Source organism: Dromiciops gliroides, chromosome 4 (genome assembly GCF_019393635.1).
Source record: "Dromiciops gliroides isolate mDroGli1 chromosome 4, mDroGli1.pri, whole genome shotgun sequence".
NCBI lineage: Eukaryota > Metazoa > Chordata > Mammalia > Microbiotheria > Microbiotheriidae > Dromiciops > Dromiciops gliroides.
In genome coordinates, this window is record NC_057864.1 from 334,443,032 (window position 1) to 334,469,881 (window position 26,850).

The 26,850-nt window shown below is 37.1% G+C and overlaps 1 protein-coding gene across 2 annotated transcripts in view; it reads right to left on the minus strand.

The window, feature by feature from the left end:
• Window positions 1-26,850, minus strand: part of BVES (blood vessel epicardial substance) — a 136,399-nt gene that overhangs the window by 43,731 nt on the left and 65,818 nt on the right. The window contains exons 6-11 of one of the 2 annotated variants that reach the window (XM_044002998.1): window positions 26,177-26,184; window positions 22,793-22,800; window positions 13,112-13,348; window positions 11,032-11,156; window positions 7,105-7,292; window positions 6,316-6,424 (exon numbers count right to left, since the gene is read on the minus strand). In XM_044002998.1, coding sequence (XP_043858933.1) covers window positions 6,316-6,424; window positions 7,105-7,292; window positions 11,032-11,156; window positions 13,112-13,348; window positions 22,793-22,800; window positions 26,177-26,184 — 675 coding nt within the window. Of the gene's footprint in view, window positions 1-6,315; window positions 6,425-7,104; window positions 7,293-11,031; window positions 11,157-13,111; window positions 13,349-22,480; window positions 22,602-22,792; window positions 22,801-23,355; window positions 23,796-26,176; window positions 26,185-26,850 lie in introns of those variants that run through there. The other variant, XM_044002997.1, reaches the window with a different exon arrangement.

Sequence of the window (26,850 nt, forward strand, 5' to 3'; positions counted from 1 at the left end):
TTGTGACATTTTTTACTAATTTCTTAAATGAAATATATATGCCATGCCTGTTAAATTTATAACTGACACAAAATTGGGATGGTGAGCTCATATGTTGTTTGAAAGAGGCAGAATCTAGAAAGAGCTTGACAGATGAAAATATTGAGGAAAATCTATTTTTAAAAACTGAATAGGGATTTTGAAAAAGACTTAACTATGATTTTAAAAAAATAGGTGTTGTTAGTACAAGATGGAGGAGAACCTAATAGATAACAGCTTGTGGCTCAGGATTTTAGGAATATGCAAATTGAGTATGAGCCCAGATTATACTGAGATGCATAGTCTCCAAGATTAAGGTCCTGTATGGTATTGCTGTGCTGTGCCCTGGGCCTTCAATGCCCTCCCCTCCTGACTTCTCCATAAAATTTGTCTCCATTATCATCCCCACTCTTTCTCTTATCCTCAATTTCTCCCTCTCTACTGGCTCCTTCCCTGTTGCCTAAAAACATGCTCATGTCTCCCCCATTCTCAAAAAAACTCACTTGATCCGACCATTCCTGATAACTATCATGTAATATCTCTCTTCCCTTTCATGTGTAGACACCTCAAGAAAGCAGTCCGAAGTTATTGTCATCGCTTTCTCTCCTCTCATTGTGTTCTCTTTTTAAAATTTTTTTTTAATTTTTAATTTTTATTTTTTTAGTGAGGCAATTGGGGTTAAGTGACTTGCCCAGGGTCACACAGCTAGTAAGTGTTAAGTGTCTGAGGCCAGATTTGAACTCAGGTACTCCTGACTCCAGGGCCAGTGCTCTATCCACTGCGCCACCTAGCTGCCCCTCATTGTGTTCTTAATCCTCTATAATTTGGTTTCTGATGTCATTTGACTGAAATACCCTCTCCAAAGTTACCAATAATCTCTCTTTTTCTTTGGTGAGGTAATGGGGATTAAGTGACTTGCCCAGGGTCACACAGATAGTAAGTGTCAAGTGTCTGAGGTCTACCACATCTGGAGAAATATCTTCAGTTCTAGGTGCTACATTGAAGGGTGGATCCTAATAAGCTTGAATCCTTCCAGAGGATATCAGGCAGGATGGTGAAGAAACTCATGATCATGTTGTAGAAAGAGCAAGCAAAGCAAATGAAGCTGTTTAGCCTGGAAAAGACAAGACTTAGGGGGACTACAATAGTCAAATTCAAATATTTGAAGACTGGTCCATGGAAAGTGGTATAGATACTTTGTGACTGACCACAGGAAGCTAGAACTAAGAACAATGGATAGTAATTGTAAAAAGATAATTTCGGTCTAGATGTAAAGAACTTTCTAAGAATAGAATTATCCAATAGAGGAATGAGCTCCCTCATACAGATCAAATCGCAAATTGGCCTCAGTGTGAAAACTTCCCCATTGCACAGATTAGCAACTCATTTGTTTTAGAATCATGTTATTTAGAAATTAAATTCAGTTAAATCCTGTAGGCTTTTATGAAATGCCTTTTATGTATAATAACACATTCATACATATATACACACACATCTCCACTTTCTACAGTATTTGCCTAAAAGACTAGCCTAGGATTAATTTTCTTATTAATCTGAAGAATTAAAGAATAGAAATAAATTGCTAAAACTAGAAACTGCATGTAACCTTTTAGAAAATTATCAATTATTTTTATGTAAGACCTTATTTACAGACTTTACAACATATAAACAAATATCCTTTTAAAGCCTTTCTCAAGCCCTGTCCAGTTCTAAGATTTAAAATTAGCTAGGTTCTAAGAATACAGAATCAGATTGAAAAGAAAGTTGACTTGCTCCTGTTCATTGGTTAAAAAGACGGTCTGAAAGGATAATTAATAAGGATATATAATTTTATTACTTTTAGATATATTTAAATAACTATAATTAAAGAAACAAAATGTTACCAAGAAAAGATACATAGCAGAACTCTTTTAATGGACAAGAATGATCTGTAATTCATAAATTATGTCTATATACGAATATGAGCTTTAAAATAATTGAAAACTCAAGTCTCTTTACTAAGTCCAATATTTTCCTTGAAATCTTCTATACTAATTTACTTATTAAATCCCTTCTCCACAAATGGTATAAAGGTGTATTTCAGTTGAGTTCTTAATTGATGACATATTTTGAGTTAAGTGGAATTCAAATGAGGAGATTTTATCGTAAGATATTCTTGCAAGCTTCGGAGGTAAATATTTCTTTCTATTCCTCTGAGGATATTTAGATATGGGGGTTAGTCATAAGCATAATAACTAAAGTCATTCAATTTTGTGGGTAATGGTTTATTTCTGCTAACTGAGCAGTTTTATCTAAAAGCAAAGCTGTCTCACCAGTTAGCTGACAACAGACTTTTATAAAACATGAAAGTTTTATAATAGATTCCAGGAATTTTCAAAGCTACAGTAGACTAAATTTGCTTCCAGACCAATTAACATGGCTCTCTTCCATGCCATATTTGAGCTCCTGCTGAGGAAATACAGCTCATAATGGTGTCAAGTTAGAAGTACAAGGATTTCTTTTGGTTTGGGAATTACAGTAAACCTTCACAACCTTCCTCTCCTGGGCCTATGCCCAAGGGAGGGCCTGCCTGGCAAACAGTGCATCAGCTCCTGATTTTAGGCTCTAAACCCATCCCACACCCTTTCCAACATAATGAGACTGTAGCTTATTCAAGCCACTCATGGCCACACATCAACAGTTTCTTTATTCTTAACATTTTGAGAAAAACAGTTCCTATTTGTTTTCCTGGCCATAAAAAACATATGTTCTCAGGCTCTTTGCCACTGAAAAAAGGAAAGTGGATTTGACAAACAAATAAAAAATACTAGCATGAAAGGGGAAAGAAAAAGAAGGAATGTCTCAACATGGTAGAACTGGAAATATAGAACTCTGTTTAGTTGTGAAGTATTGGCTGTCTTCATTCTGTGGAAAATTTACCTAATCTTTTTGGGCATGGCACTATATTACATACACCAAGAACAAGGGAATGTGTCCTGAGAAAAAGGTTTATTCATTCTCTTAATACTTATTGAATTCCCATAGGGTGGCTGGAACTGTATACTAGGTACTAAAAGATATAAGGTTGGAAACTGGCCAGTGACAGATGGAATTGCTTTACTGCATAATTTGAAGTTTTGCCTTTGTAAATTAAGATCCTGTTTTATGTGAATCCTGGTTAAAACTTAAGAGTTCACCCACTTCCTATCAGCTCGACAACCTGTGAAATCAGCCAGGTCACTTCTACTCTGGGTTTGAATTTTTGACAAATATGGAACAGAAGCAGACAAGCTGTTATCCATGGAAAAATCCATTCCTCTAGAACTCCCCCCTTCCCCACTTCCCTTTGGGCCAATAAAGCTTTGGTTTCCAAGTCTTCAGGCCACAGAACAAGCTGTTGATTTTGCTAGAAAACAACAGCAGGGGGGCAGTTTTTATATAAAGTTTTATAGAAAACTCAATTTACATAAAAACCAGTTCCACTGCCAGAGAGACCATTGCCCAAAGAGATTAGAACTCTCCTGTTGGTGACTTTAGGAATCAGCTACCTAAGAAATCATATGTGCTCCATGGGAAAGAGATAGAATAGAAAGCCAAGTTATTAGACTACTTAGTTACATATATACATATATCTCTCACAAGTATCACAAATAGCAATTCTGGCAGTGCTTCCCCAAATCTTATCCTCTGTGACAGTCTAACAGGCAATTATTCCACCCATTGGACTTTCCCCTTCTCTTAGCCCTAATATTTGTTCAATCTCTCTCTTGTCTTTTATGACAACAAAGGCAACTTTTACATTTCTATAGGTTTTTGTTTTTTTTTATCAGGCAATTGGGGTTAAGTGACTTGCCCAGGGTCACACAGCTAGTTAAGTGTTAAGTGTCTGAGACTGGATTTGAACTCAGGTACTCCTGACTCCAGGGCTGGTGCTCTAACCACTGTGCCACCTAGCTGCCCCTCTACAGAACTTTAAAGTTTATATCAATAACTAATTTTTAGAGTCCTTTATGGTTTGCAGAGTATTTACATATATTATTTCCTTTGAGTCTCATCACAATGCTATAAGGAAGGTACTATTATTTTTTTTTTTACTTTTTTTGGAAGGTGCTATTATTATTTATATTTTACAGATGACAAAACTGAGCCTGAAAGGGGTTGATTGGACTTGATCAGAGGCACACTGCTAGTAAATGTCTAAGGCAGGATTTACACTCAGGTTTTCCTGACAATCCAACATCTCTAGCCCAATATACCACCTAATTGCCTTTACAATAACAAAGCACTTTCCTTTTAAGGAACCTTGGACAGAAAAGGCAAGAATTGCTACCCTCATTTTGAAGAGAAGGAGAGCTAAGTGATTGTTCCCATGATCGCACAAGCAACATGTGTCTCAGGTGACAACCGAACCCAGGACTCCTGACCCCAGGTCTAGCACTCATCTCTGTGCCACACTAATTAAAAAGTAACAAAGAAAGAATGAAAATTCAAACATTTGATGATGCCATTTGTCATAAAACACTTGCACAATATTCTCTGGGGGAAAAGGTTATAATTTATGGCTAAAATGGAGAGGAGAAGAGCTATTTTGTCCATGGATTTCAATCATTCTTTCACTGGCATGGGTAATAGAGAACTGGCTATAAGCACAGACTTGGCCATCTGTGGACTGGCTGGCAAATGACAAACACAGATATCTGAGGACTATTTTTATTCTTGAACATTGCCAGCAATAGAATTTTTGAAACAACAAAACCATAATGTCTCTCATGGGCTTTTATTAGCTACTCCTGCTTCTAATTATAGAATTCTTAGGCATGGCAAAGTGGATAAAATCTTGGATTGGGAGTAAGGAAGACTGGAGTTCGAATTCCAAGTCAAACATTTATTAGTTATGATGCTCTCAGCTTTTATACCTACCTACTATGGTTATTTTGAAGGTTAAATGAGATAATATATGATAATAAGCATTTTGCAAATCTCAACGGTTCTTTTACTATAACCACCACCACTGCCATTATCGTAATCATCATCAATAATGATCCATTTGTCCACTGAGAAATAGCCCTCCAGGCACTTTCTACCAGAGACATGCTGAGCAAAGCTCCTGGAAAAGCCAAGACTTCACTAAGCCATGTTACCTTAAGGATCAAACCTCTTTAACTCGCAGTTTCCAGGAAGAAATAGTTTAAGCTAGTGGAACAAGTTAATTTGGGAGGGATGGGGAAGGGGAAGTTTTAAACATATCAATACTAACTACTTTGCTATCAGGAAGGGGAGGAAGACAGTCACCTAACATTTATTTAGGACCTACTCTGTGGCAGGCACTATGCTAAGTGCTAGGATACAAAGAAAGACAAAAACAGTCTATTCTCAAGGAAATTATAGTCTAACAGGGAAGACAACATGCAAACAACTATGTACAAATAAGATATGTACAGGATGAACTGGGGGTAGTCTCAGAGGGAAGTCTGAGGCTCGACAGTTCCTAAAACTCTATTTGCATTTTTACCCTCAACAAGTCTTTTCAGTAAAGTTCCAAAATGTAAAATTTCACTGACACCCATCACTTGACTTTTTCTTCCCAGTTACCTTTACATAAGGAATTATGTCACTCTGTTCTATTCCACTATTCCATCCATATTTCAAGAGCCATATTTTCCATAAGATTTAGCCCACCCATAGCTTAGCCATTTCTAAATCTCATACTTTAGAGCTTTTTGTTGCAAGAGGATAAGATGGAAAGAGTACTAACACTGATGAAATCATACATCTTTCAAAGTATGAATGAATCAAAGTTATGGCTTGGCCAAGAAGAGAGAAAAACAGCAGCTAAGAAAAAAAAATTCCTTCACTATCTTCCTAGAGTTAATGAAATAATGGTTACTGGAAATAATAGGGCAGTATTTTTTTTCTTTACATAAAAAGAGAAGAGTGTCAGGTAATGAAGCAGTATTTCCTTTCTGAGGACACAAGAGAAATTACGCATACTGGATTATTCACATTTAAATGATCACCAGGTAAAGAAATTCATTCTCAAGTGTGTTCATTAAGTATAAGAAAGTTCATTATTCTCTCCTTATAAGGATTTTCAAGGTTCCATAAGTTCCATAGACCCAAGCCAATTTGCGGGTTCATCTGTATATGAAAGGCATCGATTTTTAAGTGAACTCTGTACCTATGTCATGGATGTTGTACATTGATTATTCACAGCTAGCATTCCTTATGACCATCTATTTGATTTTTGTGGAATCATGACACAGTTTTGCAGTTTTCTTTGACCTACACTTACTTATTATAAACCACACTGAACCATACCTGAAATTTTTCACCCCGGTTCATCTGAGTTGATCGAAATTCAGGGGAATCTATAAAGGCACAGGGGTAAATATTATGCAGAAAATGTCCTCGATAGGAGACCTTCATTCTGATGATAAAAATATTTGTTAATCACATGCACATAACATTTTGGCAACAAATGGCAATATGAATTTAATCTCAACATATTTACAATCCTCATCACTGTCTGGTGTTTTGAAGTTGTTTTGGTTTGTTTTTCAAGACTGACTGCAGATGTGAGATACATCTGAGTGCTCTCACTTAATCTCTGGACAAATATTTTACCAATGAACTCTCTTGACATTTCTGAAGCACTCCCAAAGGCAGAATCCATTGTTGATGTTGTGATATCTCAAGTCATGGTTGTTTTTACGCAACAATTTCAATCCTGTGATGTTTGCCATCACTCTTAGAAGTTATGTTTCTGGAAATCACCAAAGAATAAAACAACCAAATCTGCTTTTCCCCCAAGAGGTAAGACTTAAAACACTGCATCAAAGCTTTAAGAAGAGTCTCTATTTTTTATTCTAATTTTATTATTATCCCTTATGACAAATGTAATTCTGACCCTCTAACTTTAATAGGAAAAAATGTGTATGGAGAAATGAGCATCTTACAAACAACTGAGAATCCTGTGACTTCACCAAGGTGTATAGAAATCAATTCTAACAATCTTTACCAGTTATATCAAAACAAATCCAGTTACTGTCACCAATTATTACTATTTTATTGCTATCTAAAGAGCCTCAGTTTTCATATAGTACCTACTTTCCTTTCAGTAAGATACTCAGACGGTCATCCACAGATGTTTTATCCTCTGCAGCATAGGTCTGACCCTTTTTAAGGGTCTGAATACTGCAAAACTGTCCAGTTAATCTTTTGAACAATTCTGGGGGTACATGCAGTGGCTCAAACATTCGCCGGTATACACCAGTGAGTTCCTTTTCGATCTTTATCTGGAATACAAAAAATAAGGACTAGCTGAAAGGGTTGATTCAGTAAACATAAAAGATCTATTTCTATAGCCTCTTCTTAAGGGTAAACATGTTTCTAATTTAAATTATGGATCCTGCACTCATCTCAACTGTATTGCTTGCGGAGAGATGAAGTGATAATGTTGATTTCTACTTAGATTCATTTAAAAAATAAGATTTACTGATGGCTTTTGTTTTTACAAAGTCATTTCTAGATATACAACCTCCTCCTTCTAATTACACCCCTGGTCCAGAATAAAAATATCCCTTGTATAAAGGGGGGAAAAATTAAGCAAAATAACTGATGATACCATAGGCATATTCTTGCCTACACTCTACTTAGGGCATATTTTCACTGAAATTGACAGTGTAAATAAATGCATAAGAAGGGTCTTTATATTCATAACTTCTCTTCCTATGGGTTATGAAATAACTGAGTTTTTGTCATATATTACCTGATGTCATAATGCAATATAGCTGCCTTTCCTAGTTCTTTCAATAAAATACTTAAACTTGCCATGATTGGAATACCCTTTTAAATAGTGTGTATGCATTGAAAAAACAAAACAAAACATGATCACTTTAAAATATTGCATTAGGATTAGAAATAGTATATAAAACAGTCACTATTAGAAAATATGCAGCAGTTCACTTGAGCATGGTCCATATGGTTCTGGATGTCCCCAAGGTCAAAACTATTTAAATATAATTCTAAGATATTATTTTTCTTATTAAATTACTCTTCTCTTTTCCACTATTTACCTGTATGAGGCCAAATTTTCTTCATATACATCAATCAAAATTGCAAATCACACAGACTGAAAAGCAGAAGTGGATTTGAGAATCCAGCTGTCTTCTATTAAGTCAGATATCAAATACATTTTCCAAAATGTGTAAAGGAAATACAGTTATTTTTCATTAAAAATATGACATGTTGATATGTTATGGGTTTATTATCATTATTTTAAAATGAATTAAATTTTTAAATGTTTGTTTAAATTTTAACATGGTGAATATCATTAGGTATAATTCACATAAACAAAGTTCTCAGGAGGATCCTCAATAATTTTTCTTTTCTTTTCTTTCTTTTTTTTTTTTTTTTGCAGGGCAATGAGGGTTAGGTGACTTGCCCAGGGTCACACAGCTAGTAAGTGTCAAGTGTCTGAGGCCATTTTTGAACTCAGGTACTCCTGAATCCAGGGCCGGTGCTCTATCCACTGTGCCACCTAGCTGCCCCCCTCAATAATTTTTCAAGAGTGTAAAGAGGTCCTGAGACCAAAAGTTTCAGAACCACTGGTCTAGGAGAATAGAGAAGTTAAGTGACTGCCCAGAATTACAGTCAATATATGTCAGAGGTGGCACTTAATTCAAGGTCTTGTTTTGAGGCCAATTCTTTATCCATTATAACTTACTGCCTGTCATTTTTTTAAATTATTTTTTGTTTTCATTACTAGTAAACATGTCACATAGGCTATTATACTGTGGGATATAATATAATACTATATAACATAATATAGTACAGCATGATATGATGTGACATGACAGAACAGGACAGGACAGGATAGGATATACTACACTATATTGTATTATACTATATGATACGATACAATACGATACAATAATATCTGTGATCTCTGGATCAAAGATTATTTAATCTTTATAGTTCCCCAATATACTTATCAGTGTTTGGCACATGGAAATACCTAATAAGGTTTATAAACCCTGGTCATTGGAAAACATTCATCCCCAAACCACATTCCACAATTTAAACATGTCTAATGTTTGATTATACTCTGACCTGAGCTACTCTCCCTCTCTGGGAAGCGACTGAGAACAATGGAAAATGACAGTGCAAAGTGTGCACAATTTTAAGGCCTAACCCAACAGATCTCATGAGCACCAGAGAGCCTACAGGGCAATGCATCTACTGAAAGGTCTTGAGGACTCATTCTAACTTTGTGCTTTTCTGAATTTCACTTTAATGAGGAGGTGTATTAGAAATGCCGAAAAATGCCAATTTTTATTTCAGGATTAAAACTCAATAGCTAGGGGGCGGCTAGGTGGCGCAGTGGATAAAGCACCGGCCCTGGATTCAGGAGTTCCTGAGTTCAAATCTGGCCCTCAGACACTTGGCACTTACTAGCTGTGTGACCCTGGGCAAGTCACTTAACCCCAATTGCCTCACTTAAAACAAACAAACAAACAAAAACAAAAACAAAACTCAATATGCTAGGGGCGGCTAGGTGGCAGCGCAGTAGATAAGCACCGGCCTGGATTCAGGAGTACCTGAGTCTCAAATTTCTTTGACCCACATTGTTCATCTTTAAGATAATGACATCTTGGCGGAGTGAAGAAAGAGCCAGCTTCAGAGACCTGGTTTCAGATCCTGCTTCTGATACACTGACTATGAGACCCTGAGAAAGTTACTTCTTAGGCCTTTCCCTAAGACTTTAAGTTGCAGACCAGATATCCCCTGTAGCCCTGGTCTAGCCCATCTATCAAGTTTGCCATCCTTGAAGAATCTTTCTCTATAAGTTGAGTCCCCGTTTTAATTCACTTTTTCCCTGCCTAAATTCTACTCACAATTTAGCATTTCAGGGTATGTTATGATTTTGTGCTTTCATTGCACTGTTTGTGTAAGCCCAGTCTTTCCAGGAAGAATGTGACTTTCTTGAAAGTATTTTGTGTGTAATACTCCATTCTGCTGGGCCCAGAATAAGTAACATCAGCCACAGCTATGATGAAATGATTTTTTCGCATCATGTATTCTTATTGCCATCAAAAAATTTAAAAACCAAGCTAACTCATAATGTAGAAGGAAATGTTAAAAACAGATACTTTTAGAATAGGATAACAAAATTTTAAGCCTAGGAAAATAATTGAAATAAATATTGCCTTAAAAGTCGAAGCATTGGGGCAGCTAGGTGGCGCAGTGGATAGAGCACCGGCCCTGGATTCAGGACTACCTGAGTTCATACCGGGCCTCAGATACTTGACACTTACTAGCTGTGTGATCCTGGGCAAGTCACTTAACCCCAATTGCCTTACTTAAAAAAAAAAAAGTCAAAGCATTTTTTTTTGTGGGGAAAAAAAAAAAGATCCCGTAAACTAGACATAAGATTATCGACTAGTTTTTAGAATTTACAGATTCTCATTCAAATTTCTCATCTGAATGCTATTCAGGAAGATTAATATACCCACATTACCTGTAGTTTTTATCTTGTCCGTAAATTCTAAATAAATATTTAGTTTGTGTAGAACTTTTTTGTGTGTATATGTGGGGAGGGTCTCAACCTATGATTTCATTGGTTTGCCAATACACAGTGGTATTCATTTTGCAACTTAAGATTCCTAGGGAGTTGTCTCATCCACCACAAAGTTAAATGGTTTGCCCAGATCACACCGCTAACATATGCTAGAGGCAGAGCTTGTACCCAGGTCTTCTTGACTTCAAGACTGGTCCTCTATCCTCTATGCCGTGCTCTTTTTCTTGGAACTACAAGTTCCAAAGTTACAACTTCTTGTAGTTTCCAAAAATGTTACTTTTATGTATACAGAAACAGAAAATCCACTAGAGAAGTTAGAGCACAGAAGAACTGAAATAACTAGGAACTCATACATGAACCCATGAAAATTCCGGTTCAAAATTCGCATTAAACTTATACTCATTATTAACTTATGAGAGGCCCTTTTTCCTCTATAGAGTATAGGCACTACATACCGGTCTCTTTTTGTACAACAGGTATAGAAAATGCATCAGGTTGATAATCAGGAACGCACAATTCCAGATCATTATATCCAAGGCACACCGGTAGAGTGTAGCCCAGACAATAAAAAGGGCACATCCTGTCAAATAACAAATAAAAGATAAATTATTGGAAGTTTCAAGTCTAACTTCAATATCCATGTAAAATATCTTCTCTAATATGTAATAATACCCAACAGATATTCCTGAATCACTTAAACACTGTGCAAAAGTGAAACATTACATTAACAAATGATGAAAGACATAGTTTGAGAGAAACCTGGGGAGACTTGTATGAACTGGTGAAAAGTGAAGAGAGCAGAAACAGGAGAATGTCTACAAAAAGAGCAGTATTGTAAAGCAGACAGCTTTGAAAGAAAAGACTTAAGAACTCTGATCAGTGCAAAGACCAATTATGATCCCAGAGAACCAATGATGAAGTGTACTACCTTTCTCCTGACAGAGAGGTGATGGACTCAGGATCCAGAACAATATCTATTTTTTTTTTGGACATAGCCAATATGGGAATTTATTTGCTTGATTATGTATATTTGTTAAAACAGTTCTCTCTCCCTCCCTCCCTCCCTCCCTCCCCCTGACTCTGGGTTACAGTAAGGTAGAAGGAAGAAAACCAGATTTTTATTAATTGAAAAAATAAAATTTAATTAAACCAAATTGTTAAAAGACTAGATTCGGGGCGGTTAGGTGGCGCAGTGGATAAAGCACCGGCCCTGGATTCAGGAGTTCCTGAGTTCAAATCCGGCCTCAGACACTTGACACTTACTAGCTGTGTGACTCTGGGCAAGTCACTTAACCCCATTGCCCCGTAAAAAAAAAAAAAAAAAAAAAAAAAAAAGACTAGATTCACAGGACCATATAGCGCAGGAACAGAGGCATTCTAATTTCCAAAAACAATACACAAAAATAATTCACTTGAGAATTTCATCTAATTTTTTGAGCATCATTAATTAGACCCAATTTATAGTGTGTATATATGTATATATATATATATAGTAGATGTATGATCCTGGCCAAGTCATAACATCTCAATGCCTTATGTAATTCTTGCAAATGTTCTATGTAAATTCTTTCCTAACCTGAATTTACCTATACCAATAAAACCACAGGTCCAGTCCCAAAAAGTCTCCTTAGTGTCTATTCAATAATAACAAACTCAAATGCATAATTTTTCCTAATTCTACAAGTTATTCCATTTAAACTTTCTAGGCTTTGGTTTCCTTTTACATAAAATATAGGGGCTAGGCTAGATCATCTCTAAGAGTCCTTCTAGCCCAAACTTCTATGATTCTGCCTTTAATATGTTCTTAGCTTAATAAAAAAAAATCAGAATGCCTTTTTATAAAGTTAGCTCATTTGACATCAGACAAACAACCATAAAGGCAAGATTCTCTGTCAAAGAGCACAGATTCTTAGAGCAGGAAGGAACCTTAGAGGACATCTACTCCAGCTTCCTCTTTTTGCAGACAAGAAAACTAAAGACCAGAAAGGGAAGTGATGACCAATGTCACAGTGGTAATACATGTCAGAGGCAAGATTTGAACTCGGATTTTCTGAAACTAAATCCAGGCTTTTCCATCACATCACACCAAAACTGTTGTTGTCATTTATATATTTCAAACAAAACCCTTGATTCTGCCTATACCGAACAACAAAGTCAAAAGAGGTTTCACTTGCATCACTGCCCTAATAGGTAGGTGCCTCAGTCCTCTACTTTACATTACTGACCACAGTTAGTAAGCAACATTTGAAACATTAAAAACAAGGCATCAGAAAACCATGTAATCATAGATGAATGTATGAAATATGACAAAAAAGAACATATGTGCCTTTACCCAAAAGGATAAGTATTGGGGGAACGTAAACACCTCAGTCAGCTCTTTAGGTTGACCAGAGATAATTATGATAATAAAAAAACCCTTTGATTTAATTTTTGTGATGTGTAAACCTAACAAAAAGATAAATAAATTGGTCAAACCAAGAAACCATACGATAATAATAAAGGAAAATGATGAAAAAACAATCTTATTTAGCTTACCTATAGTTAACAACCCCCTAAGAAATATCATATGAAGAGTCAAAGTAGTTGGAATAACCAACGCAGCTGCAAAACAGATATTTGCTACGTGGAAAACCAGATGATGTATCTCCTGCCAATTTTCACAAGTGGTTTCATTGGAGGGCACAGGCATGAGGTTTTCAAATTCAGATGTAAGACTTCTTGTTGTTAATTCATTCAGTGAAGTGGGATCTATATGATTCATTGTAAAAATTCCTGTGAAGAAAAAAAAATAAGAAAAGCTAAAACTTAGTTATATTATTTAACACTATATGAGGATTCCTTTCTTAGCAACAAAACTACTGGTTGACATTCATAGAAATAAGTTAGGCTTCATTTTACCCAAATGATTATTTTGAAAAATTTCTTAGAAGTTAAATTGTTATAAATTTTTTTGTTTTGTTTTGTTTTTTAGTGAGGCAATTGGGGTTAAGTGACTTGCCCAGGGTCACACAGCTAGTAAGTGTTAAGTGTCTGAGGCCGGATTTGAACTCAGGTACTACTGACTCCAGGGCCAGTGCTCTATCCACTGCGCCACCTAGCTGCCCCCAAATTGTTATAAATTAAATCATACTTTAAAATGTATTAGAAGCTTCAATTAAAAAGAACTCCAATTATAGTTATTTTGACTACTATAGATATCCAAATTAACTATAAAGGACATATGATGAAAGATGCTATCTGCATCTAGAGAAAGAACTAATAAATAAAAGTATGTCTAGAATAATTTACATACATATATACATATATGTGTATATATATATTTATATATCTATCTATCTATATATATATATATATACACACACACACACATAATACACACACACCTATTTGTGTCTAAAGGTAGCCATCTCTAGTTTAGAGGTTGGGGATAGGGAAGAAAAGAAAAATAAATTTACATAATTTTGTAACTTTGAAAAAATAGCAAGTCATGCATGGTAGTTTTGCAGTTTCGTGTGCAATCTCCTTTTTTATTGTACTATGTTATGAAAATGCTGGTTATATTCCATAAATTAAAAATGAATTTAAAAAGAATTCTAATTATAAAGGAATCCTTATGCCTTATGTTAAAAGGAATCTTTATAGTGGATCATTTTGTGAAATGAATACAGTGCAAGGACCTCCTAAGATACATTTAATTACTTGATTATTTATTTGTTTACTTGATTATTTTTGTTATTTATTATATGATATATTTATTATCATTAATTTTGCTATTGTTTATTTATTAATGATTACCTAATTATGTATTATTAATTGTCAAAGATCTTTGATTTCATCAGTGAGGATCCTTTCAACTATGCAGCTCAAAGCCTTTACAATGTGTCAGCCAGTGGTCTTCATGAGTTACCACTTCATCACCTGGGGCTAACCTTCCAGTAGTAAGCCTATTTGCCTACTTGGCTAGGCTGGTCCTCAGAAGACAGACATACAGTCTGGCCATGACTAGGTCCAGGCTTAAAACCCTTCTACCTTGGAAGGATCTACAAGACCTGATGTTCCACTGACACTGCCATTAAAACTCAGGATCACCTCCATGCCACAATTGGGCACTGGAATGAGATTTTAATTGAGGAAGTTCCAGATAAACTAATAGGGGATAAATAACAAAAGTGCACATACCATTGGGAATATTATCAATTCCAACTGCCTCATTTTTCTTTTTTTTGTTTAAAGTGGGGTGTGTATTGTATTCAAAAGTACTAAAAAGGAGGAAGGAAACAAGCATTTATAAATGCCTACGTTGTGCCAGGAACTAAGCGTTGTAAGAATCTTATCTCATTTGATTTTGACAAGCCTGAGAAATAGGTGCTATTTTTATCATCCTCATTTTATGGTTAGAGAAACTAAAGCAAGTAGAAGTTAAATAACTTGACTAGAGTCACATGGGGAGCACAGGGAGCAGTGGATAGAGTGCCCAGCCTGGAGTCAGAAAGCCCGGAATTCAAATCCAGCCTCAGATACTTACTAGCTGTGTGACCCTGGGCAAGTCACTTAAACCTGTTTGCCTCAGTTTCCTCATGTATAAAATGAGCTGAAGAAGAAAATGGCAGACCATTCTAGTATCTTTGACAAGAGGACCCCAAATGGGGTTATGGAGAGTTGGACATAAATGAAACAACTGAACAACAAAAAACACAAAAAACAAGTCCATAGTTAGTGTATGAAGCTGGAATTAAATTCAAGTCTTTCTAACTTTATACTCAGAGGGGCAGCTAGGTGATGCAGTGGATAGAGCACTGGCCTTGGAGTCAGGAGGACCTGAGTCTAAATCTCACCTCAGACACTGACTAGATGTGTGACCCTGGACAAGTCACTTAACCCCAATTGCCTCAAATATCTAAGGCCATCTCCAGTCATCCTGAGGTATATCTTGCCACTGGACCCAGATGGCTCCAGAGAAGAGAGTGAAGCAGGTGATTCTGCACAGCCCTCCCTCACTTAAATCCAATTCACTGTAAGTCATGACATCACCTCCTGATGTCATTTATGGTCCTCTTCAAGAATGAAGGACAAACAACAGTACTCTATCTCATGTGCCATCTACCTGCCTAAAAGAGAATTGAGATCTCATTTTGCACACAAGCTATAAATCCTCTTCCTTCCTTCCTTCTTCCTTCTTTCTTTCCTGCAATGAGAGGCAACAGTGTGAGCCCGTGCTTTCTCTGATATAGGGAAAGTCACTTCTTTCCATGCAAAACAATAGCTGGTTTGTAACATTTAATCTTAGAGAACTACCTAGGGTATTAAAAGGTTAAGTGGTGGTGCAGCTAGGTGGCACAGTGGATAAAACACCTGCTCTTGATACAGGAGGACCTGAGTTCAAATTCGGCCTCAAACACTTGACACTTACTAGCTCTGTGACCCTGGGCAAGTCACTTAACCTTCATTGCCCCACAAAAGAAAAAAATAAATAAAAAATAAAAAAAGGTTAAATGGCTTCTATGGTAATGCAGCTGTCTGTAAGAGGCAGGATTTGAATCTAGGACTTTCTAACCCCATGGCCAGCACTCTAAGCAGTGGAGCACTCTGCTTCTCTTATAAACCACATCTTGAATCCACAAAAAGTTCATGACAGGCAATAATAATAATGAGACAGGCAATAATGATAGATATAGGAGTGAATCCCAAATTTGTTAATTTATTACATAATTAAAATTAATTAATTCACTATTAAGGGTGGGGGACTATGCAGTTGTAAAAGGTAATCAATAAAGTCTACTGGTTACAAACGTTATAAAGTTCTTTATACAGTAAAAGAACAACTCAGGAAAATCAAGCTTCAAAAGTTTCATGTGGTCAAAATCCCTTCATTAAATTCTTTTTAAAATAGCATATTTTTGTAAAGGCAATATTAAGTTTTATTAATTCATGAACTTCAAATGATAATATAACCAATTAATCAATTCCCCTCTCTTTGTGTCTCTGTCAATTCCGCCCACCCTCACAGACACACACACACACACACACACAGCTTGATCATCATCATCATCAAATTATTGATTATTCATTTATTATTAAATCTTGTTTTACTTTCTAGGTAGTGACTTCCCTATGTTGTACTTCAGAAATTAAAAAGTGTACTTCTACACAGTATAGTGATTCCCTCTTCCCAAGAAAGAGGGTAGCTTACAGGTGAACAATTAGGTATATATAGTCAGACATAGCTCGAAGGTTGGTTTATTTACTTAGCTGTTCTCTTAGTTGTTCTCAAGAGGGGCTTGACTGGGTATGGAGGTAGGAAAGTCACTTGAAATTTGTGAAAAAAAGAGCATCAAGGAAACAATTATTTTTAAAAATAAGGGCCTGTGAATTATAAAATTAAAGCTATAATTTGAATGTTAATTTAATAAAAAATTTAAATGAGGAGCTCAAGATTATCTGTAATTAGAAGTCTACTGATGTGAAAACTTAGAAATTCCTTCCTGGAATCTAAATATCTTATTTTGGTATACATGACTATTTAACAGTTAAAAAAAATCTTACGTCTTTACTGATTCCCCAAACCAAATTAATTTCTCAATCTGAAACTACTTTGTGTTCACTTCTCAGTTATAGTACTATTTATTTAAATACTCCTATCTTTAATAAATATAGTTTGGAGAAAATCCATGTGGTCAGTGCTTGCTTACATAAAACTAAACACCAAGTGGCACCATTTGCTGACTTCCTTATCATTTGTGGGTTATCCCTCTTAAAAATGTTTTATTATAAACTCTCTGAAACCTGGTCCATTACAAAAACGACCTCGCTTTTTGGAGAAAACCCTAAAATATTAATGTAGTTATTTCAGAAAAATAATGACTTAAATGGGAGCAGTTTATAATATTTAATTTAGTTTAAAATATCTGTTTCTCCATTTGGCAACTTTACCTCATTCCATGACCGAAAACATGCAAAATAAAGATTTTTTAAGAAGCAGAATAATTAGTATGAGTTAGGTAAGAGTCAGAACTTGTAGTCAAAGTTAAACGAAATTTTGGAAGAATTCTACATTTCTTTTTTTCCCCTTTATTTTTTATCACACTAATATATATCTATGGATAAAACAGGCATTTCCATAACATTGTACAATAAAAAAGATGATTTGCTTAAATGCTGAAAAACGTTTGTTTTCAGCTTTTGCAAAATTTACAGGAAACATAATAATAGAATTTGGAATCCAACTTCTTCATTTAATAGATGAGTTACTGGAAAATCATTAAGTAGACTTGAAAGATGTTTACTAGAAGTAACACCTAATTTCTGCATTGTTCTAAAGCTCAAAAGTATAATGGTTACTATCAAAATGCTAGTGCCGACTTAGATACAATTTGCCAGAGAAAAGAAACTAGGACAGCATAGAATTCAAGTGCATTTAAAATGTCCATGTTAAAACAAATGTATTCCTATCAAGACTTATCTAGTGACTTATTTTACATTAGGATTCACTCATGAAACATCTTTTTTTGAAAGCTGACCATACCCATACACTATATAGAAGATAAATAATGCAACTCCCTTCACTGCAATTCAATAAACAATTATCAGACTTATACTGTCTGCAAAATATTATACTAAGCACATGGAGAAAGATAAATTCAGATAAGATCCCTATCCTCATGGAGTTTACTGTTTAGTAGAGGAATTAGAAAACATAGAAATAACTAAAATACAGGATAATCCCATTAGAGAATTGCAAAGCACTCAAATGTTATAATTTGAGGAAGAAAAAAGCCTGAGGTTAAATTCCAGTTTCTTTTCTACTAATTACTAAACCTCACAGTCCATAAATTGGCTCTGATCACCCCAGGAAGACATATTAAATATTCTTGATGACATAAATGGTAGCTGATGAAACATTTCTTATTAGCAAATCCTCCCCTACATTAGGCTTAATTTTCCCTGAATAATCATTCTTTTAAAAAATCCCAGAGAAAAAAACCCCAGATATTCATAATCTAGCTGCAGCTAAAGAAAAGTCAGAGGAGTTGGACTGTTTTCCGTGTATACTTCTGTGTTGGTATTTTAGCCTACTAATTTCTTCCTCCTGAATTAAGAATAGACAAAGAAAACTGTCAGCCACATTATTATTGATTGCCGTATCTTCCTTGCAGGCATCCTGATGATTTCATCCATCAATGAAGTACATAAAGAAGATCAGATTCTATACTGCAATATGCCTCCCAAACTAACTGAATCAGATGACTCTGTGGCAGAAATGGACCTTTTATGGAGTAGAATCTCAGAAGGTCTGACATGGAATTTTTAGTAATGTTACTTTTAAACTGTCACTTATAGGGGCAGCTAGATGGCGCAGTGGTTAAAGCACCAGCCCTGGATTCAGGAGTACCTGAGTTCAAATCCGGCCTCAGACACTTGACATTTACTAGCTGTGTGACTGTGGGCAAATCACTTAACCCCCATTGCCTAAAAAAAAAAAAAAACAACAACAACAAAACCAACCTGTCACTTATACATATATATGTATGTATATAAACTATAAAACATGCTTGTTTTATATATACAAACATACACGCATATTTTAAATATTTGGAATCAACTGAAGTTGTAATTAGTGTTCACAGCAACAACAAAATATTTAAAATTTCCTGAAGACGCACTTAAAGCCATATATTTTCCCTGATAAACTAACTTTAAAATACAAAGAAAAATTGATTTCCTTGATCTCTAAAGCGATGCAATCCCTACATGGCTACGGAGACATTATATTTTGAAGACTTGATTACTGTAAATTAAGTTTATTGATAGGAAATGCTATTTCAATAGAAGATTGCAGATTAAGATGCAATTGCTTTAAAAAGTAGGGCAAAGTAAATAAAACCAAGACTAAATGAAGTTAAAGAAACAGAATGCTAAATTTCAAAAAGCTCCACTGTTTTGCCTAGAGAGCAAATAATGGGATTTTTTTTGTATTGTATAGATTTATTATAGCATGATACAGTTATAATTTACTTCACAAAGGAACTCATCAATTCAAAGAAAGTTGATTATAATATGATTGCATTTAATTGCAGTAATTAAGATTAGGCAAAGAAAATGGATATAGAATTTTAAAAATTAGTCATTCTGTGGGAATCCCTGAACTACTTAGGGGAGGTATTCCAGAGCTTTTACATATTGTGATATATTGTCATTATTGTCATTAAATCTTTTATGAAAACATCTCTTTCTCTCACTATTGCTTTACCCCAACCAATTTCTTAACACTAACTAAAATAGCTCATATTTTTTACAGCTCTTTACAAAAAGCATTATGATACTGCTGTAAGAGTTATTGTAAGCATCAGAATTCCTACTTTATTTATGACCAAACTGAGTCTTGAAAAAGTAATTTTCCTTGGGTCACAAATGTTGGAGGCAAGACTTCAATACAGTAATCTATCTATTACACTATTGTAACAATGTGAGATGGTACACAGTCTCGAAATTGAAGTCAATAGAATTAATTTTGCTAAGTTACCCTATTGGGTGTGGTAAAGTCATAGTCATGTTTGAGATTCTCCCTATGCCACAAGATGGTATTTGGTTCGTGATGGGGAATCATGGATCTAGGACTATCTCTGCACTTAACAGTTAAGCAGAATATTCACCAGTCTTGCACAAATTCTATCTCTCAGAAAGAAAGGTTTGTAATCCAACACAATCCTGATTTATAGCAAGTATGGTGGTAAATTTTAAGAGTATTAAACTCTGCAAAAGGCATAAAGGTATTTCTCCCACCTTTTAGGTAACTATAGAAACACACAAAATGGAACACTGAAACAGGTGGCACTGTTAACATAATTTGACTTGAGTCAAAATCTTTGCTTTCTGTCAAATTTCCAATTACAAATTCACATTTTTAAAATATGAAAGTTCAAACACCACAAAATCTGAGGCTGCTTTAATAGTATCACATTTTTCTCTTCAAAATAATAAAAATGGCAGCGTTTGAGGAGTGGTATGAATAGGAATGGAATATGACTGGACAACTCGGGCTCCATGCCAGTCAACTAAATCATTGAAAAATTTCCTTCTTGCTCTAAGTTTTCAGAAAAGTTCTATGGAAAAACCAAAGTAGTTACTAGTATACCACACTATGCAAATTTGGAATGCAATTTCCACTGGTTGACGGAAAATGCAAAATCTTTCATGAATTATACAAAATTATACAAATACATTAAAAATACATGCATACAAATAAAATTCAAATATATTACATGAATATATTCATAAATTATACAAAATTAGAATAGCTCACATTTAGAAGAAGTGTTTTATAATATTCCAAGATCTTTCCTCCAGACAACCTTATAAGTTAGGTAGGACACATAATATTCATTCTAATTCCTTTACAAATGAAGAAACTCGGGCACTTAAGTGACTTGCCCAAGGTGACACTGCTAGTAGTAATAATGGCTGACATTTCTACAGTGCCTTAAAGTAAGCATAGCACTTTTAAATACTATCTTCCTTTGGTCACACAACAATCCTTTCAGGCAAGTATTACAGTTATTATTATCCTCATTTTACAGATGAGGAAGCTGAGAGGCTCTAAGAGATCAAGTAGTTTGCCCATCATCTTACAGAAAATGAGTCTAGGTCTTACAGACTCTAAAACAGCATTCTATCCACTTGATTCAGGGTCTTCTGAGGGTCCCTAAGACCATTTCAAAAGGTGCACAAGTTCAAAACTTTTTTCATAATAATACTAAGAGGTCTTACTGTTTACTACAGTAAATATAGATAGATATAACCCACATAAACAAAAGCCCTTTGGAGGGTCTTCAATAATTTAGTGTAAAGGGGTCCTGAGGCCAACAAGTAGAAAAAATGAAACTTCACAATCCTGGTTTTCTCTTTTCTGTGCTGTGCATCCCTAATCCATGAATAACAACCGCATAGTTAAACATCATAATATATTACTTGACAAGCCATCCTTTTTTTTTTAAGAGAGAGTATGAACACAAATGAAGCAAAAGGAATAATATTTTTTTTTAAAAAAAGGAATAATAGTTGAGCAAATACATGTCAAGTCAAGTTAACAAACGTCTGTGAAATCCCTACTATATGCTGGGTGCAGGGCAAGATTTTGCTTTACATTTCTTGGGTGTCCTACCAACCACCAAAACAAAAGACATGATTAAGTATATGGTGTGTGTGGTGGGGAGAAGGGTTGTTTTAAGTCTGACCTAGAATTTTATCAGCTTAGGAAAAAACCTTGGTATGAAAACTCCCTCTATCGATAGAGATCAGATACTTGACAGTAATTTGTAGTTGCAAATTACTGAGCCCAGAGATGCAGAAAATACTGGTGAGTACATGGTGTCTACTACTGTACAACAATTGTCTAAGCCCATATTAAACAAGTTTCTGTTACAAAAAGCATATGCTCTAGAAAAATCCTATGTTTCCAGCTGTCCATAAATATTGAACATATCTCTCAGCTCCTGGTTTACTGAGCTGACAATTTTAAAGTATTTAAGGAGAATAGGGTTCCTCCTCCACCCCAATCTTTCCTTCTGACTCTTACAATATGCTACATCATTCATTTGTTAAATATAATTGGAGTAACTGATTATTAAAATGGAAGATTTGGGGGGATTTATAGAAAAATTATTCCCACCATCCCCATTCATCCCCAAGGAAACATAGGGGTCGGGAGGAGAAGCTACTTAGGCTCACTTTTGGCAAACTTTAGGATTACTCGTTTCTCTTTTAAAGTTGGACTACGGTGCACCTATCCCATTCTTCAAAGGAGGCCCTGCAGTTTCCGCCCTGACCCTGCCTAACCTGTTATGAAACACCATCAATATTGACTGAGGATCCTGACCCCGAGGCAAGTTCACACAAGATCCAGCTTACCTTGTTCCTTCCGGAGGAAGCCTAAATAGCTGCTACTGGTATTCCTTTCAACTGAGATTCTGAGATTCCTGAAGGATGAAATTTCTTTTGGTTCTTCCCTGACCTGCAGTTTTCCTGGGCCCTGGAGGGGCGGAAGAAAGAGCAGCCAGATTTAGTGAAGCCGTGGCGCTCCAGAAAAGACAGCTAGGGAACCTGCAGCTACCTCCCTTTATCCAGAAGGCTCTCCATCTTTTCTGGGGGATTTGGGGGGGGACTAGACTAAATCCCCTGGCAACCCCCCACCCCCACCCCCACCCCCGCTCCTGGCTCGACCCAGACCTCTCAGACGAAACAGGAGTACTTTCTTTTTAAAAAGGAAGGAATGAGAAGGTGCGAGAGATCCAGAATGGCCATCAAGTTGGGCAAGATAGCAAAGGGCCATATGTTTAGAAGGAGGAAACCAGGGCCCAGTGCTCCCCCAAATCCTGTAAATAGTAAGGGGCGAAGCAAGGCCTCCGTCCTGTACCATTTAAACCTGCGATGATTTGTAAAGGACGCAGGAAAAATGGGGTGCCAGGATCCCAGAACCGGGGCAGTGAAGCCCAACCTATGGCTTTCGGCCGCATCACGAAACAAGGGGGCAGAGTCCCCAGGAAGGGTAGAGACTGGGACGTGGGCAGAGCCCCGGGTGAAGAAAGGTCACAGCCGTGCGCTCCTGGGACTTCGGGAAAAGTTATTGCTAAGCCCCCGCTCCTCCAACTTTCGCTTCCAATTTTCACCCACAAGGCGCCCGCCAGGTTGCATATGCGCTCCCTACCCTGGGGAGAGAGGGGGGAGGAAATAAGAGAAAGAGACCGAAATTGGGGTGCTTCTCTCCCCAGCCCAGCACCTCTTACCTCTCGTTCCCGCCTCGGACAACCGAGCTCATACGGGCCAAAGTTTCTCCCAGAGCGAGCGATCAAGCGCTCCCAGGATCTGGGGCGCAAGGTTCGGCGCCGGTGCTGCAACGCCCGGGGTGTGGGGTAGGAGGTTGCAGGGGACCGTCCCCGGCCACTCTACTCTTCTCAGCCCCTTCCTTTCGGCCCCAGCCCCTGATCCCGGCCGCAGCTGGGACTAAAATAGGCATCGGGGCCGGGAGGAGGTGGTGGCGGCCGTGCCCGGGCACGGGCTGTCACGGCGCACGCGCCCCCCAGATTCACCCACAGCTGCAAGTGCCGAGCTGCTTGGCAGGCGGAGACACTGAGCCCCGCCGCTTGCTCAAGAGCCGCTTGGAGGCAAGGACGACGGGGAGGGAGCTCTAGGAGCAGTGCATCAGGGGTACAGGGCAGGAGCGCGACGACGCTTCTCCCACCCACTTTTCTTCACGCGATTCATTTAATCCCCTGCTCTGTTCCCATTATTGTTCAAGGATCTAAGGAATGGAGAGCAAAGAAGCTACTTGCACTGGGAGCGTCTGATGTCAAAAACGGGTAGCTCCGGGTGACAAAACGTGCGGCTGCAAGTTTTGTGGCGTTATCCGTTTCGGACTTGTGATTTCATAGGTCTGTGGAACTCCCTCCATAGTCATCCTTGACTTACAGGTATAAGTTTTCTCTAGTGATGCTAAGAGAAGTTAAGGCACTTGCCCATGGCCAGAAGAGCTTCTGAGAGGCAGAACGTAGATCCAAGTCATTCTCACCCCATTCATTAGTTCCTGCTGCCTCTGTAAGACCAAGTAATCAATGTAAACTTCAAGGTATGTTTCTTCCCTCTCTGCCTCTTGTTTTACTTTGAGGCATTCACCTTCTCTTCTCGGAGGTAACCCAAGTTGAGTCACAAGTCACAATAGGAAATGGAACACATCTTCATTTCCCCTCCAGCTTCACCCGCACCATTTCCTATTTTTGCCCAACTCCTTGCTGAGTCTGTCATCCTTCCTTCTGAGAGCCATTTGCAATCAAGTCCCTTGCAAGTATTGCTTGGAAGCTAATAAGCTTACTTGCATAAGCATACCTTTAAATAAATAACCTGGTTTACAACATTTTTTTCTATTCAGCTTCTCAGTCCTCCATTTCTTCCAAGATACCTTTGGGTAGGGCTAAAAAGCCAGCAATTTAGAGGAGGAAGGCATATTAAGATCCTAAATTTAGAGATGAAGTGGAACACCAGGGGTCATCTAATACAAGCTCCACTTTTCAGAAATGAGGAAACTAGGAAGGTCAAGTGACTTGCCCAAAGTCACACAGGGAGTACAAAGAAAAGATCTGAAACCAGGTCATCTGACTAAATCCAGCATTTTTCCCACTAAGGTCAGCCCACAAGTCAATAAACATTTGCTGAAGGCCTACTATGTGCCTCTACACTGTGATACACTGCCTCTCGATATAATATTCCCCTTTATTAACTGGGATATGCCATTTGATACCAACTCTGGGTGAGTCTGCTGATCTGCAGAAGAGCAGATTCAAGAGGAGGCTTCAGAGCTCCTTTGGTCCAGGGTATATGTGAGCCAAAGATGCTTGCAGCCCAGTAATATTAATTAATGGTGCTTACCATACCCTAGGGACTGACTAGTAACTCACTGCCAATTTTCTTCAGCGGGAGTCACAGCCAGACAATTCTGGGACCACAACTGGGACTAGACCTGGGTAAGATAGCTGCCTAGGGCAAAACATGAAGAACATAATGAGAAACATGTTGTATTAATTATTATAAGTATTGTAAACATTATTGTATTAAATATGATTAATTTTATAACATATCAATGCTACAAGGTTTTTATTTTGTGATGACAGTTATTTTCTCAAACCATGATTTTAATCATGTCATTCTTCTCAGTAAGCTTTGGTGGTTCCTTGTTTCATCTAGGATAATAATAAACTCCTCTAACATTCCTCCTCTTCCTTCCTCCTCCTCCTCATTCACCAGTGGCACAGTTGATGGAGCACTGGTCCTGGAGTAGAGGACCTGAGTTCAAATCTCACCTCAGACACTTTCTAGCTGTGTGGCCCTGGGCAAATCACTTCACCCCAATTGCCTTATACATCTGGGGCCATCTATAGTTGTCCTGATGTATATCTTGCCACTGGACCCAGAGAGTTCTGGAGGAGAGAGGGAGGTTGGTGACTTTGCAGAGCCTTCCCTTACTTAAATGCAATTCAGTGCAAGTCAGCCTGATGTCATGGTCCTCTTGGAGAAAGAAGGACAAACAACTCCACCATCTATCTATGCACCTTTACACGGAATGTCCCTCTGCCTGGAATACATTAATTCTCACCACCACCACCATCACTTCTTAATATCCCTAACTCCTTTATAGCTCAGGTCAAGGGCTGCCTCCTGCATGAGACCTTGTCTGACCCCCTCAGCAGCTACAACAACCACTTTAAAAAATACTTTGTATATATTTTGTATTTGAATATATGTACACATTTTGTTTTCTCTGGTAGAATTTAAGTACCTTGAAAACAGTACCAAGCACAGAATAAGTACCTGATAAATGTTTGTTGATTGGCTTATTGATCAATGAGCCAAATGTATGTGTGATTCAGTGAAGGCTCAACCCTCTGGTGGACAGTAACATGGAAGAGGTTACATTTTTCTAAGACGTGGGAGGCACTTTTCAAACCTTGCTTAGGGTATGCAAATGTCATGGGTTAGAAGTGTCTGGGACTTTAGAGGAAGGGGTGGGGTAAATGAGAAAGGAATAAGGGATGCATTTGACCTTGAACTTTCTACCTGGACCACTTCTTGAGCCCAAACCCACAATCTATTGGCAGAAATTCGGACATAATGAAGAGCAAAATTACTTTGTAAGAAGTGAAAAAAGTATTTTTTCAAAGACTTTTTGTGAATTTTGTCAAGACTGAAAAAGGTAGCAAATGAATAGAAGATGAATGGAAATTTGAAAGCGAGGAAAGGAAGAGACAATTAAGTAGAAACCCACTGGCTTTATGAAAGGCTGAAACTTATATATGTTGGTCCCTAAAACACATTGTTTGACAAAAGTCTAGGCTTGACATTTGAACTTCCCCTCATGCCAAAAAAGAATATATTCAAATATACCGATTTAGGGATATCAGAGCAATTCGCATGAAGAAAAATAGGTGTGTGTGTGTGTGTTTATGACAGAAGCATAGTGGCATGGTGGATAGAAGGTCAGTTTAGAAGTAAGGACATGCTGGCCTCAAGTCCTCATTTGACACATATTGGCTATGTGACCCTCGGTAAGTCACATAACTTCTCAGTGCCTCAGACAACCCTCTAAGACCATAAGCTATGAACAAGTTGCCAAACTTAGTGGAAAGAATTTTCACATTATGACTTCCCTTCACTGTGGAAATTACAGGTCCAGAGCACCATCCCTGCCCATAACATCACAGAAGTACAATGATTCTTTTTTTGTTCAAAAC